Source organism: Sus scrofa, chromosome 10 (genome assembly GCF_000003025.6).
Source record: "Sus scrofa isolate TJ Tabasco breed Duroc chromosome 10, Sscrofa11.1, whole genome shotgun sequence".
NCBI lineage: Eukaryota > Metazoa > Chordata > Mammalia > Artiodactyla > Suidae > Sus > Sus scrofa.
In genome coordinates, this window is record NC_010452.4 from 30,410,788 (window position 1) to 30,428,667 (window position 17,880).

A 17,880-nucleotide genomic window follows, 5' to 3' on the forward strand; every position below is an offset into this window, starting at 1 on the left:
TCCCTAGCCATTATCCCGCATTGCCCTGAGCTGTGGTGTAGGTCACAGACACAGCTCGGATCCCACACTGCTGTGGCTGTGGCATAGACCAGAGGCTGCACCTCTGATTCCACCTCTAGCCTGGGAACTCCCATATGCCACATGTGTGGCTCTAAAAAGCAATAATAATAATAATAATAATAATAATAATAATAATAATTACAAAAATAAAAATCCAGGCAGAGAAAAGCTTGAAATACAAAATACAAAACAGTCAAAGTAGTAGAAGAAAATATAGGAGACTTATTTTATACTCTTATCAAAGGAAAGACTCCTTTTAGCCCCATTTACCACATGGAAGCCATAAAGGAAATAATAAATTTTACTACAAAAACATTTAATTTTTTACAACTATAATCAACATCAGAAGACAAGCAAAACATAAACTTTCTTATTGCTAAATAGGTTTGATGAATTCTTTTTTTTTTTTTAAGAGATCACCAATCCAATAGGAAAAGAAAGTGGAGTTCCCTTTATGGCCCAGTGATAACGAACACAACTAGTATCCAGCAGCATGCTGGTTAGATCCCTGGCCCTGCTCAGTGGGTTAAGGATCCAGTGTTGCCATGAGCTGTGATGTAGGCCAGCAGGCACAGCTCCAATTCTACCCCTAGCCTGGGAACTCCCATATGCCCCAGGTGTGGCCCTCGAAAGGCAAAAAAAAAGAAGAAAAAAGAAAGAAAGAAAAGAAAATGGCTAAGGGAATATTACAACAGAGTTCACGGAAAGAGAAATACAAATGACTTACATACAAAGAAAAAGGTTTTGGGTTTTTTTTTTTTTCTTTCTTTAGGGCCGAACCCTAGGCTTACGGAGATTCCCAGGCTAGGGGTCGAATCAGAGCTATAGCCACTGGCTTATGCCACAGCCACAGCCACGCTAGATCTGAGCTTCATCTGCAACCTACACCACAGCTCACGGCAACACCAGATCCTTAACCCACTGAGAGAGGCCAGGGATCGAACCTGTGTCCTCATGGTTATGCATCAGATTCGTTTCCGCTGAACCTCAACAGGAACTCCAAAAAAAGATTTTTAACCTGAATCATAATTACAGGACGGTGAAATAAAACAATGATGAGATACCATCTCCCAGGAATCTGACTGACAAAGGTCAAAAGGTTTTGCTAACAAACAGTATTGGCATGGCTGTGGAAAAATTATGCAAGATCACTTTAAAGACTCAGAAAGGCTCCCAGGCTTAAGCAAGTCTTGGCTAAAGGCACTAATCTTTCTAAAGAAAGAATGTGTCAATCAGAATTGGTGCCGGGCAGTGAATGAAGGAGAGAGAAAGGAGTGTCCATCCAGAGGACAGAGGTCCGGGCCAAAGTACTTCAAGTTCTGCATTCCCTTTTGTGAAGGCTCTCCCATTATGGAGATGGATGCCTCAGGCAAGCTTAGCTTAATGCCATTTAACATTTTAAATGCAGAATTAAGTGCCCCTGCTCGAATTCCAAGATCACCAAGCAGGCTTCCAGTTATAATTTGTTCTCCTTTATAGATCTGTGGACAAGGAAAGCAATCTTTATGCTGATCTTTGCGTTCGGGTCTGGGCTGATCTGTGCGTTCGGGTCTGTGTGATAGTTATATGCTTCATTATATAGCAACATAGTGACAATCTGGTTTGGTTTGGTTTTAACCTAAAAAAAAACCCAAAAAAACAAAAAACTGTAGACTTTATTCTAAGAGACATGGGCAGCCATAGGGTAATCAGAAGCAATGACGTTCACATCAGCATTTTAGAAAGACCACTTCACTCCAGCACAGTGTGGCATATGGATAGAGTGGGGGCAAGACTGGAGGCCAGATGCCACATAAGAAGCAGTTACAGCATTTTAGGCAAAAATGATGGTGGAATGAATTATTTTTGATGTCCGTTTCCCCTCCCAGACTGCAAGCTTGGTAAGGAGAAGAAAGAAGAAAACCAAGTCAATCTTTTTTTTTTTTTTTTTGCTTTTTTAGGGCCGCATAGCAGCATGTGGAGGTTCCCAGGCTAGGGGTCCAATCAGAGCTGCAGCTGCCAGCCTACGCCCCTGCCACAGCAACGTGGGATCCGAGCCACGACTGTGCCCTAGACCACAGCTCACAGCAATGCCGGATCCTTAACCCACTGAGCAAGGACAGGGATCGAACCCGCAACCTCATGGTTCCTAGTCGGATTCATTTCCCCTGCGCCACAATGGGAACTCCAATCTTTCTTACTACCAGATCCCAAGTACTTAGCATGAGACAGAGCAGATCCCAGTTAATAACTATTGGAAGAAAGTATAAATAAGTGAATGAATGTGGGCAGTAGGATTCTTAAAATTTGGACAGAGTTAAGAAATATTTAGAAAAGTGAACTGGTAAGACAATGAATAACTACAGGGCTAAAGGGGAGGAGCCAAGGTTTGGGGCATGCAAAACCTTTGGACCGAGTGGTCAGTGGTGCCATCCATTAAGACTGGGGACACTGGAGTTGGGTTTGGGGCCACAATGATGCATTTATTTTTTTTATTTATTTTTATTTTTATTGTCTTTTTTTGCCTTTTCTAGGGCCACTTCCCACAGCATATGGAGGCTCCCAGGCTAGGGGTCTAATCAGAGCTGTAGCCACCAGCCTACACCACAGCCACAGCAACGGGGGATCCAAGCCAAATCTGCGACCTACACCACAGCTCACAGCTCACAGCAACGCTGGATCTTTAACCCACTGAGCAAGGTCAGGGATTGAACCCGAAACCTCATAGTTCCTAGTCAGATTAGTTAACCACTGCACCACGACGGGAACTCCGACAATGATGCATTTAATGTGGAGATGTCAAGTGTGATGCACTATGACACATCTGTGAGAGATGTTCAGTAGGAAGCTGGGCATATGAACCCAAAGGTCATCATTGAAAGCTGGTGGGGACAATGGGTAGGACCCCAGCAGCATGCAGAAAGCAAAAGAAGTCACAGATAAGGGTGATGCAGCCCAGGAAGAGAAGCAACTCTAGGACAGAGGCCAAAAGAATATCAGCTTTTAGGAAAAGAGGAAAGAAAAGGAAGCCCCTCATTAAGACTAAGAAGCAGCATCCAGAGAGCGGTAGGGAGAAAACAAGGAAAGAGCATTGACACCGAGGCCAACGAAAAGGGGATGCTTCAGGACGGGGTGAGAAATGAGGCCACGTTCTGCTAAGAAGCACATAAGAAAAGGACAGAGAAATCCACCTTGGATTCTGTCCCATGAAGGTCCTTAGGGGCTGTGAAGATCAAGTTTGATGAAGCAGTAGGTTGAGACTGGATTCTGAGGTGAAGCAACAGACATAGTGAGTACAGATCAGACTTCTAAGAATAGGGGTGGAAAGGAGAGAGGAAAAGACAGGACTAAAGACACATGGAACGAGACAGGCTAAAGGAAAACTTTCCTAAATGGAAGGGACCTGGTCCTGCTTGAATCCTGATGTTGACGACAGAAAGAGACTGAAAATACAGACAAAACGGGGAAAGTCATCAACAGAGAGAAGTTTAAGAGGACGGGAGATCTGTACTCCAACTGGAGCAATTCGTTTTGGCCAAAAGGCACTCCAGCCCTTGCCCTGTCCTGGAGAGGGAAGGCTGGTTTCAGATCCAGGCAGCTTGCTCAAATGGCATAAGAGCGGGTGAGGCCACAGAACATCACAAATATTGACGAGAATGTGTGCCATCCGAGGAAGTAGGGATGGGACTTGCTCACAACCAGTCTACACATCTATGCCTCCCACTATTAACAGCAAAACGTATGCACTTTGGGGAGGAAGCATCGTTTTGTAATTGGCCCCACGTCTGGATGAAGCTGAAACAATCAACATGGGAGACTGAGCTTTAGCCTCCTGTTCGCTGACTGTCCCTATCACATTATGTTAAAATTAGATCTGTCTCCAAAAGAAACAAACTCAAGGACTTGGAGAAAAGTCCAAGGGTGGGGGGATGTGAAAAGTAACATAGTGTCTTTTCTGTCAAAGGAAATCTTGGTTACTCCATTTTGCTGAAAGGCCTTCCTGAAAACCCACTCCTCTTTCCTTCTTCTCCCCAGTAACAATTTGTTTCAAATTAGCCAACGGGGAAGAATGCGCCCCATGACCTGACCCATGGGAAGGGGACAGGTACATCACCTGCATTGGGGATAAATATGGGAGGGTCCTTTGTTCAGGGCACCTGCTTTTTGGAGTACCCATGCCCTTCTGCAGAAGTGAAGAGCCTTGTCGAGATTTATCCTTGTCCACGTGTCTCACTTTCCGACACTGGCGATCAGAGCCAGAGTTACCTAATTTCCAACAGGGGGAAAAGGGATGGATTGGGAGTCTGGCCTTAGTAGATGCAAACTTTACATTTAAAGCAGATAAACGGGTTCACCTTGGGCAGGGGCTGGCGCGCGGGGCCCGGTGGGGGGGGGATTATTTCCCAAAGTGAAACCTCCTCCAATTTCCATCCAGGGCCAGGCCCTCCAGCAGCCTCTGGCCTCCCCCAGTTTTCCCCACTCACCCCACTTCTTCCCAGGGGGGGTGGTGGGAAGCCAGCAAGAGAGATGGGATTAAGATGGTGGAATAGAAGGACTGGAGCTCACTTTCTCTCATAAGAACAACAAAATTACAACCAAATGCTGAACAACCTTCAACCAAATGGACTGGAAACTTTCAAAAAAGATGTTCTACTCCAGAAGACAAAGAGGAGGCCACATCAAGACCGTAAGGAGGGGCGATTACGCAATATAAGCAACCCATACCTCCTGGGTGGGAAGCCCACAGACTGGAAAGGAACTATTATCACAGAGACTCACCTACAGGAGTGAGAGTTCTGAGCCCCACATCGGGTCCCCACGCCTGGGGATCTGGCACTGGGAGAAAGAGCCCCCGGAACATCTGGCATTGAAGGCCAATGGGGCTTGCGCGCAGGAGTTCCACGGGACTGGGGAAAACGGAGACCCCATTTTTGAAAGGCGCACACAAGCTTTCATGTGCACAGGGTCCCAGAGCAAAGCAGAGGCTCCACAGAAATCTGGGTCGGACCTAACTGTGGCTCCTTGTAGGGGAAGGACATTGGCAGCAAAAGTCTCGGGAGTGTTCGGCGGCGGCGTGTGTTCCTCTAGAGGCAGCCATCTTGGGAAAACCCGGCCCCGCCCATCAGGGCTGAGAAGCCCCAGAACAAACAATAATCGAGGTGGGATCACAGCCCCACCCCTCAGTAAACAGGCTGCCTAAAGACGCCCCCAGGCACACAGCCGCCTCTAATCTCACCCCAGACCAAGCCCCACCCACCAGAGGGATAAGAAGCAGCTCCACCTACCAGTGGGCTACCACCACCAGTCCCTCCCATCAGGAAGCCTACAGCAAACCCCCCTACCAACTTTCAGCCACACGGGGAGCAGACACCAGAAGAGAGGCTACAACTCTATTGTCTGCAAAAAGGAGACCACACCAAAAACCTATAAAAATGAAAAGACAGACAACTATATCTGATAAGGGAGAAAGAGTGGATAAACAATAAGGTCCTACTGTATGGCAGAGGGAACTATGTCTAGTCACTTGTGGTGGAACTTGATGGAGGATCATGTGAAAGAATGTGTATGTATATATATCTATGACTGGGTCACTTTGCTGTACAGCAGAAATGGACAGAACATTCATTGTAAATCAACTATAATAGAAAAAAATTAAAGTCTTACAAAAAAAAAAAAAAAATAGATCGGTCTCTCCCACCAGCTATTAAGCTACTCACCCGGGGGCTTCTTGCCTCCATAAAGTACCTTACTAGTCTTTGGCATCCTAGTGTCCTCAACTAACACGAGCGGAACTGAACTTAGGTTTGTGTCAAGTTTGAGTGAGATGGCTGGCAGCCCACGGAACAATGGGGAAACACATGGAACACTATTCCAGCCAGCAGGAAGGGAGGACTTGAGGGTGAGAGAAAGGGGAGATTTGAAGTCATTGCAAGTTCCCACTTTGGGGGTCACAGAAGGTGAAGATGGCAAAGAGGCAATCCAGTTCAAGATCCCTCAGAGCACCACCCACAAAAATGGACCAAGAGTTGGCTGAAAAGGTCAGGACACGGTGCAAGTGTGCAGGTCAGATGTGAACATACAGAGCAGCAGATAAAATCGCCTAAAAGCGCAGGTAAATGGTAGATGTGAAGAAAACTATCTCTAGGGAATTCCCTTCATGGCTCAGTGGTTAACAAACCTGACTAGGATACATGAGGATGCGGGTTCAATCCCTGGCCTTGCTCAGTGGGTTAAGGATCCGGTGTTGTCTTGTGCTGTGGTGTAGGTCACAGACACAGCTTGGATTCCACATTGCTGTGGCTGTGGCGAAGGCCGGCAGCTGTAGTTCCAATTAGACCCCTAGCGGGGGAATCTCCATATGCCGCAGACGTGGCCCTAAAAAGACAAAAAGCAAAACAAAACAAAACCCTATCTCTGTGCAAACTATTACATTTAGAATGGATAAGCAGTGGGGTCCTACTGTACAACACAGGGAACTGTGTCCAGTGTCTTGGAAGAGAAGATGATGGAAGATCGTATGAAAAAAAAAGAATGCATATACATATGAATGTATGTATATATGGCTGGGTCACTTTGCAGTACAGCAGAAATTGAGGAAGGTTGTAAATCAACTTGTACTTTAATAAAAAAATTTTTTTTAAAAAAGAAAACTACTTCTAGGGGAAAAAAAATGTTTGTTCCAATGAGTGTGAAACCTTGGGAGCAGGGCCACTCAGACACCCAGGAGGGCAGGGAGCAGGTGACCTGCAAAGCCATCTACCCTGAACTAGAGAGGTGGACTTAAAGGACCCCCCCCCCCCCCCCGCCAGATGGGACTCTGTTGCCTAAGCCACGAAGAGAACTAAAGCAAGCTCAGCTCGGCATCGGTCTCCGGGGGGAGGAGGCGAGGGTGAATTTCAGAACAGAAAAGACAAGGTCGTGGCTGACTGATTCAGAACCACAGACGCTTTCAGGGATCAGCATCCTTCTCAACCCCAAACTCCAGTTTCAGGATTAGGAAACTGCCTGGTGAGATTAAATGGCTCACCCAGGATCCCAGGTTCTGCTACGGTGAGAGTGTAGACAGGAACCCCAACTCCCATCTCCCCAGCCAGGGCCCCTTCAGTTACCCCAGGTTCCTTTATGTTGTTGTCCCTCTGACTGTGTTAAAGTTATCAGGTCAGGGTCACAAAGGCCAACCAGGATGGTCAACCCACAGGTCCTGCAACAAAAGATTTCTTTACAACCCATGAAAGGGGCTTTGCAATCAAGCACCTGCCTCTGTGTGTGTGTGTGTGTGTGTGTGTGTGTGTGTGTGTCTGTGTGTGTGTGAATGTTTTCTGTGTGTATGTGTATTTGTGTGTTTTGTGTGCATATGTGTATCTGTATGTGTGTGTTTGTGTGTGTGTGTGTGTGTGTGTGTGTTGGGGGCAGTGGGGAGGAAGATAAGACACACCACTAGAAACAGAGTAAGGAGACTAAAAGGTCACAAAGGGAAAAGGCCGGACCCAGGAATGCAAAGGCAACAGGCCAGGAGCAAAATCCAACCATGACACTCAGCGTCCAGGGGGGCAGCTGCAGGATTCTGAAGTGAAGCTGAGAGGCAACCAACAGTGTGTGGCTTGGGCTGGTTGGGTTTTGCGGAGCGAGGTGCCTGTTTTTCCACCATACCTTGCCGAGGGCTTAGAGGCCATTGTGTTGAGCTCTCTTACCCACCCACCCACCCCCAATCCCTGCACACACTCTGCACGATGAGTAAGCGGAGGCCTAAGGAAGGAAGCAGGCTGTCCCCACCGTGAGCCACAGGGAACTTGTGCCCAGACACCCCCCCGCCCCCGGCAGCCACCTCACAGCTGAGGACTGCGGGGCACAGGAAATAGAAATAAACTTGGGGAGTTCCCGTTGCAGCACAGCAGAAAAGAATCTGGCCAGGACCCATGAGGTTGCAGGTTCAATCCCTGGCCTCCCTCAGTGGGTTAAGGATCTAGCATTGCTGTGAGCTGTGGTGTAGGTCACAGATGTAGCTTGAATCCTGTGTTGCTATGGCTGTGGCACAGGCCTGGGGCTATAGCTCCAATTGGACCCCTAGGCTGGGAACCTCCATATGCCACAGGTGCAGCCCTAAAAAGCAAAAAAGAAAAAAAAGAAATAACTGGTAACAAAGATTAAAGCTTAGAGGAACCCATCTTTGTAGATTGCACCATGTTACGGAGGTTAGAAAAAAGAATTCTACTATCTTCTGGTTTGAGTGACACTATTGTAGAATTGTTCAAAAACACCTCACTGATCACTGTGTGTGTTTGCTTCTGCTGAGAACCCATCAACGAGGCCACATTCTGAGTAGCCAGGATGGCTACCAGAGGCACTGCTCTAAAGCTCATGCACTTCACTCAGAGAAGACCTCTTGCTCGGTCCTTATGGAGAGAAATCTAGAACGACTGAAACCAAATTTAAAACTTGGGAAGGGCATTTATAAGGAAAATAGAATGCGCTTGGAGTTGTCTTGTGGCACAGCCAGTTAAGGATCGGCAGCAGCCCTGGTGGATGCCAGGGCTCAGGTTCCATCCCTGGCCCAGGAACTTCCACATGCTGCACATGTAGCCAAAGCAAATAAATTATATGTGTGTGTGTGTGTGTGTGTATAAACACACACACATACATATATACATATACATAATGTGCAGCATGATGCCTATAACCAATAATACTGTATTATAGGAGTTTCCGTCGTGGCTCAGTGGTTAACGAATCCGACTAGGAACCATGAGGTTGCAGGTTCGATCCCTGGCCTTTCTCAGTGGGTTAAGGGTCCAGCGTTGCCATGAGCTGTGGTGTAGGTCGAAGATGAGGCTCGGATCCCGCGTTGCTGTGGCTGTGGTGTAGGCCAGCGGCTACAGCTCCGATTCAACCCCTAGCCCGGGAACCTCCATATGCCACAGATGTGGCCCTAGAAAAGGCAAAAAGACCAAAAATAAAAACCAAAAAAAACTAAGAAAAAATAATACTGTAGTATATATTTGAAAGTTGCTAAGAGATCTTCAAAGTTCTTATCACAAGAAAAAAAAATGTGCTAACTATGGGTGGTGATGGATGTTAATGAGACTTATTGGGTGATCATTTTGCAATATATATACCAATATTGAATCACTATGTTGTATGCCTGAAATGAATATAATATTATATGTCAATTATATCTCAGGCTTTAAAAAAAAAAAATCTGGGTGGTTGAAGTAAGTCCTCAATGGTTAGAAAAATTCTATAATTCCAGATAATGAAGTCTGAAAAGACCACACCTAGAAGAGTTTTATACATATGTTTATAGATTCATAGACACATTGTACACACACAAATAGACTTCTGGGGTGTGTGTGTGTATCTGTCTGTCCAGGAAATGATGGGGAGATGAAGATTACAGGAAAGGGTGGGGTTCTAAGTAACAGCAGGCCATTCTTTGCAAGAAAAAAAGGGAACTCTTAAATGATGTGCGATTACATCATTTAAAATGTTTAAAATGTTTATTATGTTTAAATGATTAAAATGTTTATTCTATGCTAGAAGATGCCACATTCCCAAGGGCACACGACTCCTTTATCTCTAAAGGGTACAAAGGAGGGAGGGATGGCCTCAGTCTCCTCCTCCCCACTGCCATCCTGTTTAACTTGGGAACATATATTTGAATCTCTACACTTCTCCTAAAATTGCCTGTACTCTTAAGGCCCAACTTGGGCAAGTGGGACTGAGTAGACAAAGCCCGGAGCAAGACACTGGAGCGAATTCTATCTTGAATTACGCTCAGCTTGACCAGAGAGCCTCGGGCAAGCCAATCAACCTGACAATCCCTCTGAGGTTGTCAGGACCTCCCCACTTACTTCAGAGTGAGGTTTTAAACCTAAATAAGCAGATGTCTGTAAAGTGCTTTCCAGACCCCTTGGGGAGATGCCCTGCATGAAGCCAGAGGTATGTCTCCAAAGTGTGCTCATCCTGGAAAAGCCATAGCACAGGCTGTGGACAACATGCAAAATGGTAGCAGAATGGATCCTGGATGTGAGTCAACAGCCCTCAGGCTTGCTCCCTGGCTCAGCCACCAGTCTTGGGGCAATGAGAAGGGGGAGAAGGAGGAAGTGGGATGGACAGTAGTTTGGGGTTTTAGGGTGCAAACTGGCATATTTGGAATGGATGGGCAAAGGGCCCCCACAGAGAACTGTGTGTGACTGGGTCACTTTGCTGTACCACAGAAATTGAAGAAACATGGTACATCAACTATACCTTAAATTTAAATTTAAAAAAAAAAAAAAAAGAAGGCTGGAAAAAACAGTACTCTCTGGCCATGGGTCTCTCATGGGAGCTAAGACAGACTTTGTATAAAGAGCTGTGGGTTCCTCCATTTACATAATCACTGCTGACTGTGGCACTGACTCCCGGGCAGCAGCCTTCATTCCACTCTGTCTGCCCTGCCCTCCCTCCAAGTCCAGCCCTCCAAGATGGTCCAGCAGGTTCAAGGTCAGCGTCCCTCACTGCTGCCAACTCACGAAAGCTTTTCTCTGACTTTTGTGTGTGCGTCACTTAGAGGAGAGACTTCAAACCAATAAACAAACACACAGTCAACTAAACCAAAAAAAAAAAAAAAAAAAAAATGGCTCTCTTCTTAGGTAAAGATCGGGTCATTGCTTTGGGATCAGTAGCTCATCAACTTTTAAGCCTTTAGGCTAGTAGAGATGGGTTGCAAAGACTTAGCCAGACTAAGCTTGTCTTCACATCTCTGATGCTTCGAAAATGGTGGGCTGGAGTCAAGTTCAATCCAAAGACACAGAACAGAGGGGAGGCATGCTAAAGTAAAGGCCTTGGCACTTCCTTTGGATACTAAGAGAAAGTTTCCAGGATCTGAATGTCCTAAACACATCAGTGCTTTAAAAGCCACTCTCCTCACCACCCCTCATTCACACAGAGGGGCATGGAGCAGGGCATTTCTAAGCCCCCTGCTCTTTGCATGGTCCTGATTTTAAGGGACTCTGTGACCTTGGACCCATTGGCCCAAGCACACACATGCCACCAGTCTTATTAAGCAGCTCACACTGAAAAAGATATGAATGGTTTGGAGAATTCAGAGCAGCCCCTGCAAACATGCACATGGAGGAGTTCCCTTGTGGTGCAGTGGGTTAAAGATCTGGCATTGTCACCGCAATGGCTTGGGTTCAATCCCTGGCTCAGGAACTTCGGCATGCCGCAGGTACAGCCGAAAAAGTAAAAAGAAAACATGCACTTGAGACCCAATGACACCAAAGGTCCTCAGATTCTAGCACTGCTGGGCTCTGAGCACCCAGGACCAATCTCTTCTTCGTAGCTGATGTATGAACTGCACTTTCTCCACTACCAAAGCTTGCGGAGCTTCAGAACCAGAGCACGGAATTCAGCTGACAAACTCAGGCCCAGAGACACGAGGGGCTGCTTCAAGATCAGGAAACTCCTGACTCCAGCTTTCTATAACATATATATGTTTTTTTTTTTTTAATATGTAAACATAGCACCTATGTGTTATTTTTCTTCCCAGGTTTATAGCAATCACAAGCATTCACTCCTTCATCTCCAAGATCAATATTTACAACTTGCTAGTCCTCTGGACAGCCCAGAGAGCAAAGTGAGTGGTGACAAGCCATCCCGATTATGAGGGATCTTTCGCTTTCTTTAATAGTGATCAATCAGAAATCAAATACGGAGCTAAGATTATCAAGCCACTGCAGGGGGGTAGTGTGTGTTTTCAAAACTTAGACCAAATACATTATGAAAATGATCAATCAACTATTAGCAACCCAAGGTTCAGATATTTTTTCTCTCCCTTTCTTTCTCTCACACACATCAAATGAGAAAAAAAAATTGCCCTGTCTAAATAACCTGTCACCCAAATTATCCAATTGATTTGTAAACATCATAAAGAACCAAAAATCAGCATTGCTCCGAGGAGCAGCAGGTTCAAAGTCACAGTTCAACCTATAGTTTCTGAACCTACAAGAAGTTCTCTGGAGAAGTGGTCAGGTTCTTCTGAGGGATGATGGCAGTGCATGATATTCAATAATGGCTTGATTATGTTCCTTTTCCTAACAGGCAAATGAGCAATGAGTTAAAACTGGCGGCATTTGCTTGGTACCAAAGGCAAAGAGCAAAAAAAAAAAAAAAAAAAAAGAAAGATAAAGAAACCAAAAACAGAAAAAGAAAAGAAATTTAATTCCTTTTCCCCAGCTAAACGAAAACTCTAGGTTTTGTATCCTTAGGACCTGGAGATAATCAAAGACATCATACCGAATGTTCTGGAGGAGAAAGAGACCTCAACGCTCAGCTGCCAACTTTTGAGTTTAGAAACAGTGAAAGATCTTCAAACAGAACTAAACTCTGCGCTGGGGAGCTCTGACCGCACCATCCCAACTTCCCATTCCTTGCCTGCAATAACACATAGCCCAGGCTCTTCTCTTAACTCTAGGGCTCTGAATTCCCATCAGGAAATATCACTTTTCAGAGAAGAAGGGGGAAAAAAAAATCAAACACATGTTCCTGTAGAGTCAATGAGAAGTGATGGAGAGGGAGAGGTGGGGGAATGTAGGGTCAGAGGGTCATGGGCCTTTTCAATTGTTTTACCCAATGTAATAAAAACTTCCATGATGCAGAGATAGAAGATGTGAAACGAAGACGATTTTGGTGGTTGGGCTGAGCTGAATTCTGTAAATACCTTCACCAGGAAGACGGCGCGTTTTCAACTCCAGCTCGGAAGCTGTATTAAATAATGAATGTAAATAAGACTGCCTTATTTATTAACAAGTCCAGTGTGGCTTATCCCATCACACTCACAACTTTGGGGTTCTCAAATGTGCATAAAACACAATCCAAAGTTCTAAAGCCCCCAACAGAGGGGCTGAGCAGTAAATATCAGAGTAATAAGTACGGCTGCCTTTCACTGAATCCTTATAAGTGCCAGGATTTTTTTTTAGTACGATTAATTGCAGTGGAAAAGCTTACTAAGGTGAGAGAGCCAAAATCAATGTATTAATGACATAACATTACAGCTGCTTAACCAAGCCAACAATAAATTGCACACAGAGGCTCTGGCAGCAGAAGCTACAAATTCCATTTATGTGGTACTAAGAGGAAAACTATGAGACCAGTCTCCAAAGATTAATCCCAAATCAGTGAATGTCACCTGAGAAATTTAGAAAGACAAGGTCTTTGCTGGTCTTCAAAAAATATGTGCAATATAAAAATACATTCCCCTTCACAACCATGTGAATATATTTAACGCTACTGAACGGTACACTTAAAAGATAGTTAACACGGTAAGCTTTATGTCATGTGTTCCTGACCACAATTTTTAAAAAATTCATGACCTATTTTATACTTCAACCTTTCCTTTTACCATGGAATGAGACGGAACCTGTCCTTTTTTGCAAAACATTTTGCCACTTGCCACATCTAAGACTTAAATGGCTGGTTGCATAATTCCAACAATAGACTTTACTCTAGAATCACATTTATATGTGACAACAGTATTGTTTTTGAATTTAACTTAGCACTGCTCTGGTATGAGCATCTCCAAACAACAGAAGCTGGCACGTATGGGCAGTGTGATGCTGGACAGGTATGATGTGTGTCTACACACAGTTGTAGATATAGACCTGGGTCACATATGTGAGTAAAGGATGTGAGATGGACACTGTGATGGGAAGATTTTTAATCAAACAGATTCAAATAATGACTGAAAACGAAATGTCAGCCTGGCTTAACATATGCCTGAAGAATCGAGAAATAAAATCCTCTCTCTTAAGTACTCCATCCATGTATTTTGAAAAAGTTTTACCATGGGCTCTCTCTGAACCCATGGTGGTTTTGCTTTTCCCCCCAGTATATAGATATTAAAAGAGTGACTCTTTCTAAACGATATAGTAAATTGTGTTTTCAGCAAACTCTAAGCATGATTTTAGCTACATTAGCCCTGTTTTTTTTTCTTTTTTTTTAAAGAGAAACATGTAATTTCAGCAAAAACCCATTAAACTAGAACTTTCAAACAGGTTATTGCAAGAATACCATTGGGTCTAATAACAAAGTTTAAAAAAAAAAGTGTAATTTGGTTCCAACTGCAGCTGGTATCCACTGGTCAAGAATTTAAAAGCTGTTCAAGCAAATATTAATATGTAGGAAAGCACAAATGGTGTCATATAAGGATGAAAGTGAAACAAGCCCATCTACTCATGTCATTTGGCGATCAAAGCAGTAGAATTCAAAATAATCATACAAAGTGCTTTCCAAAAAAGAATTTCAAAACATTTTACAAATAAAGACACTGGAGCACAAATTGCCTGAGCTCAAATGAAGCTGAGGGACTGGGCAGAGATAGGTACTTTAGCTCAGAGCTCACCTCGATCAGCCTCGTGTTTCTCACCTAATTCCCCACACTGAACACTTTGGGCTACACACTTCTCCCCTTCTCTCCATCTCAGTGGGTTTTCCAAATCGAAAGTATACATGAGTAGAAATTAGGAGTCATGATTAGCTGTTATTGAATGAATAACTGTGACAAATGCTTTGATCGATGAAAAAAAAAATTAATCCTGAAACTAGGAAAATACCATCAGATAAAAAAGAAACAACACCAACTCTGAGAACTGATATATGAAAGCTCTACTCAAATCTATGAATTTCAAATATATCAGGCAGCTAAGAACACTAAGGTGTTAAATAAGGGGTTTTTTTTAATTTAAAGAAAAGTTTTATTTTTCCCCCAATTATAGCCTGAAAAAACACTAGAGTGAAAAAAATAATTAGCCCTATGTTTCCTCCTTCATTATATAGTTATCACTGAAGAGAGAATTTTAAAACAGTCACACACGGACACACAGACACACGTGCACGCACACACACACACATGCACGCATACACAAACACATGCACGCACACACACACACACACACACACACCATCTAACTCTATACAGGTACTCCCCATGGTCTCAAAATAGTCTGAAGGCCTCTGAATTCCATATGGCTTCTTCCATCTGACTACTGACTGACACCCATCTCACGAAAAAGACACAGATGCTGACAAAAGGCCACGGACATGTTGACCAGCCTGGCGAGCCTGGACCAGCCCAAGCCAGGACCAGTGAGATCTGGGCCCTACCCACCCTTCCTCTGAGCCCTGCCTGCTGCTCTGCTTGCCAAAACGATTGCCATCCGAGCATCCCCAATCCAGCCTGACAGTTGGCGGCTCCCGGCACGTCTCAGCAGTGCTGGGCCGGCACGTCTCTCCTCGGTTCTGTTGTCATTTCCTCCTGCCTGAGCCTTCTAACTCGAGCATCACCCGCAGAAAAAAAAACAACAGACTGGGAAGGTCTCTTACTTACATTAAAAACAGGTTATCTCGGTCAACTACGTTGGCACAACCAGGGTGTGCTGTTTTCCGTGGGGGAGGGGGAAATGCATGCGCACTCGCCGACCGGAAGGCCACAGCCCAAGCCCTACTTTCACGGCTGCCTATCCTGGCGTCAAACACCCTCAAGGAAAGCAGGAGAAGAAACTTTGCCTCACAATCTTCTCTATGGACGCCTAAAATCCTACATTAAGGAAACGTATACAATGGCAAAGCCCCCATACAAAGATGAGAGGGGAATGCTAGAGAAAGGGCCAGAGAATTCCTTCTTGGTAATGGATTTGTCACAAGGCATCAGAAGTGGAGGACAGAAATACACAATTCTGTCTCTCCATCGGATCAGGACAAGCTCAAACATTTCCAGGGACCGCGGGGTCCGAGGCTAAAGGCAGCACTCAACAGAGTCCTACACACTGCTTTATCATCCAACCTCGTCCCGGGGAATAATCCAATGGGCAATTAAGATTTATAATCCAAATGGTCTCCAAATTATATCTCTGGGAAGTCAAGTCCAAATTAAATCAGACCAGGCTTTTAGGCTTCCAACGATCACATTTTCTCTTTTGAGCCAGTGCATTTCAACACTCAGAACTTCTCTTCTTACAGATCATTTTCAAGGCCATCTCTGGATGCACTCTCCTAAGCAAAATCTGATATATAAAATGAAAAGGGAAATTGGTGAACTCCAGACCTCAGAGAAAGATGTTAAGGGGGAGACTCGAACTTCCTTCAACAGTTGTTTCGTTTTTCTTCAAAAATTACTTTAACTTCTTTTCTAGCAAATATTACTGGAGCTTCTCCTAACACAACATACACATAGCAAGCACCTTATGAAACAAACATGTCCAGAACTAAGTTACTGCATATGGGAAGCTTAAAGCACACCCAACAGGGCTTTGACATATAAAGTGCATAGGACTATAATAGACATGTATTATTCAAAATATTTTAAATTGTCACACTTCTCCTTATGTTCACAGCCCCAAGGCAGTGACACAGGTAACTGACAGATGGTCCAGCTCTGCATCTCTCATCTCTGACTTCTCCCCAGACTTCAAACAACATTCACCAGCAGGACGACGAACCTGCCTGTCCAGCCCAGGCCCTAGGGGCGAGGAGAAAAGGAAGGAAGGAAGGAGCATAAGGAACACTCACATTTCGGTGATGTTCTCAGGGTCTGCAGTGGAAGGCTCCAACCTCGGGAATGCCACGATGCCAGGAGAAGGGTCGCTGCACCAGATCCGAGAGGCGCTGCATTTGCAGGATGTGGGACAGGCAAGAGCGGCCCTCCAGAAGCCCACAATCAGCCAGCAGAAGCCCCAGAGCCGCGCCATGGCAGGCCCATGCCACCTCGTCCAGGACGACATTCCTAGCCACCAGTGCCAGCTCGAGTCAGACTGAGTACGTGTCCCTGAACCGCACCGGCCGGCCTCCCCTGCCGGTGCTGGGCGGCCTTTGCTGCGCCTGCCGCTCTCTCTCCACTCGGTGCTCCTCGCAGGCGCGCAGAGCCGAGCGTGTCCGGAGCTGAGCGCGTCCTGGCGGGTTCACAGTGGCAGGGGCATTTCGGGCCTCCTCACAGGGGGCGCTACCGTCTCTGGGAGCTGCGCCTCGGCCGCCGCTGCATGGCCGGGGAGCCGAGCACCGGGCGGCCGCGCTCCTGGGACGCTCTGGGACGCAGGCTCCTTCCTAGACGCGCACTGGGATCCGGGACGCACCTCGGGGCTAAGGACAAACAGACACGCATGAGACTGAGCCGCGGACCCCAGACACCACGAATTGGGGTACACTCCCTCCGCGCTCGTGTCACCCCCCGACCCCGAGCCCAGCCGGGAGACTGTGGATGGACCAGTGCCCAGCTCTGACCCCAGAAATGAACTTGCCCCTCGATGACACTGTCGCCGCGGGGGCACCAGCGTGCCCACCCTCTCTCGGAGCCCGAGGTTGTGGGGAAATAGGGCAAAGGGCCTCGAGATAGGATTCCATGGCACCAGCCAGGTGTAGGACCCATTAAAGGGGGACGCGGAGACTGCCAGGGGCGATGGTTCCGCGACGGGGCACCCGAATGATGCTGCAGAATCCGCCAGGGCCCCTGGGCGAAGGGGGCGCGGGCAGGTGGTGCGGCGCGTTCCACCTGGGGAGCCGCCGCGGCCGCCCCAGGGGGGACAGTGAGGCCGAGATGACAGAAGGCACTGTCCGCGCTGCTCACCCGGGCTCCGGCGCCTACCGCCCGCCAGCGGCGCCTGGGTCCAGGCTCCTCCTGCCGCTGGGCACGGAGCTCGGAGAGCGCGAGCTAAGGAGCGAGCGAGGCTCCTGCTCCAACCCAATTCCGGGAGCCGCCGCCGCCGCCGCCGCCGCCGCCTCTGCTACTGCTGGCGAAGTGACGTGAGGGCTGACGCAGAGCAGGGGCAGAAACTCCAGAAAATTAGTCTGAAATCCAAAAACACACACGCTCAT

General features: G+C 46.3%; 1 protein-coding gene across 9 annotated transcripts in view; it reads right to left on the reverse strand.

Annotated features, from left to right (window-relative positions):
• NTRK2 (neurotrophic receptor tyrosine kinase 2) overlaps nucleotides 1-17,880 on the reverse strand; it is a 399,889-nt gene that overhangs the window by 380,738 nt on the left and 1,271 nt on the right. For 7 of the 9 annotated variants that reach the window (XM_021064645.1, XM_021064646.1, XM_021064643.1 and 4 more), the window contains 2 exons: nucleotides 17,633-17,853; nucleotides 16,582-17,148 (listed from right to left, as the gene is read on the reverse strand). In XM_021064645.1, coding sequence (XP_020920304.1) covers nucleotides 16,582-16,793 — 212 coding nt within the window. In that variant the 5' untranslated portion in view covers nucleotides 16,794-17,148; nucleotides 17,633-17,853. Of the gene's footprint in view, nucleotides 1-15,400; nucleotides 16,494-16,581; nucleotides 17,149-17,557; nucleotides 17,854-17,880 lie in introns of those variants that run through there. The other 2 variants (XM_021064644.1, XM_021064647.1) reach the window with 2 other exon arrangements.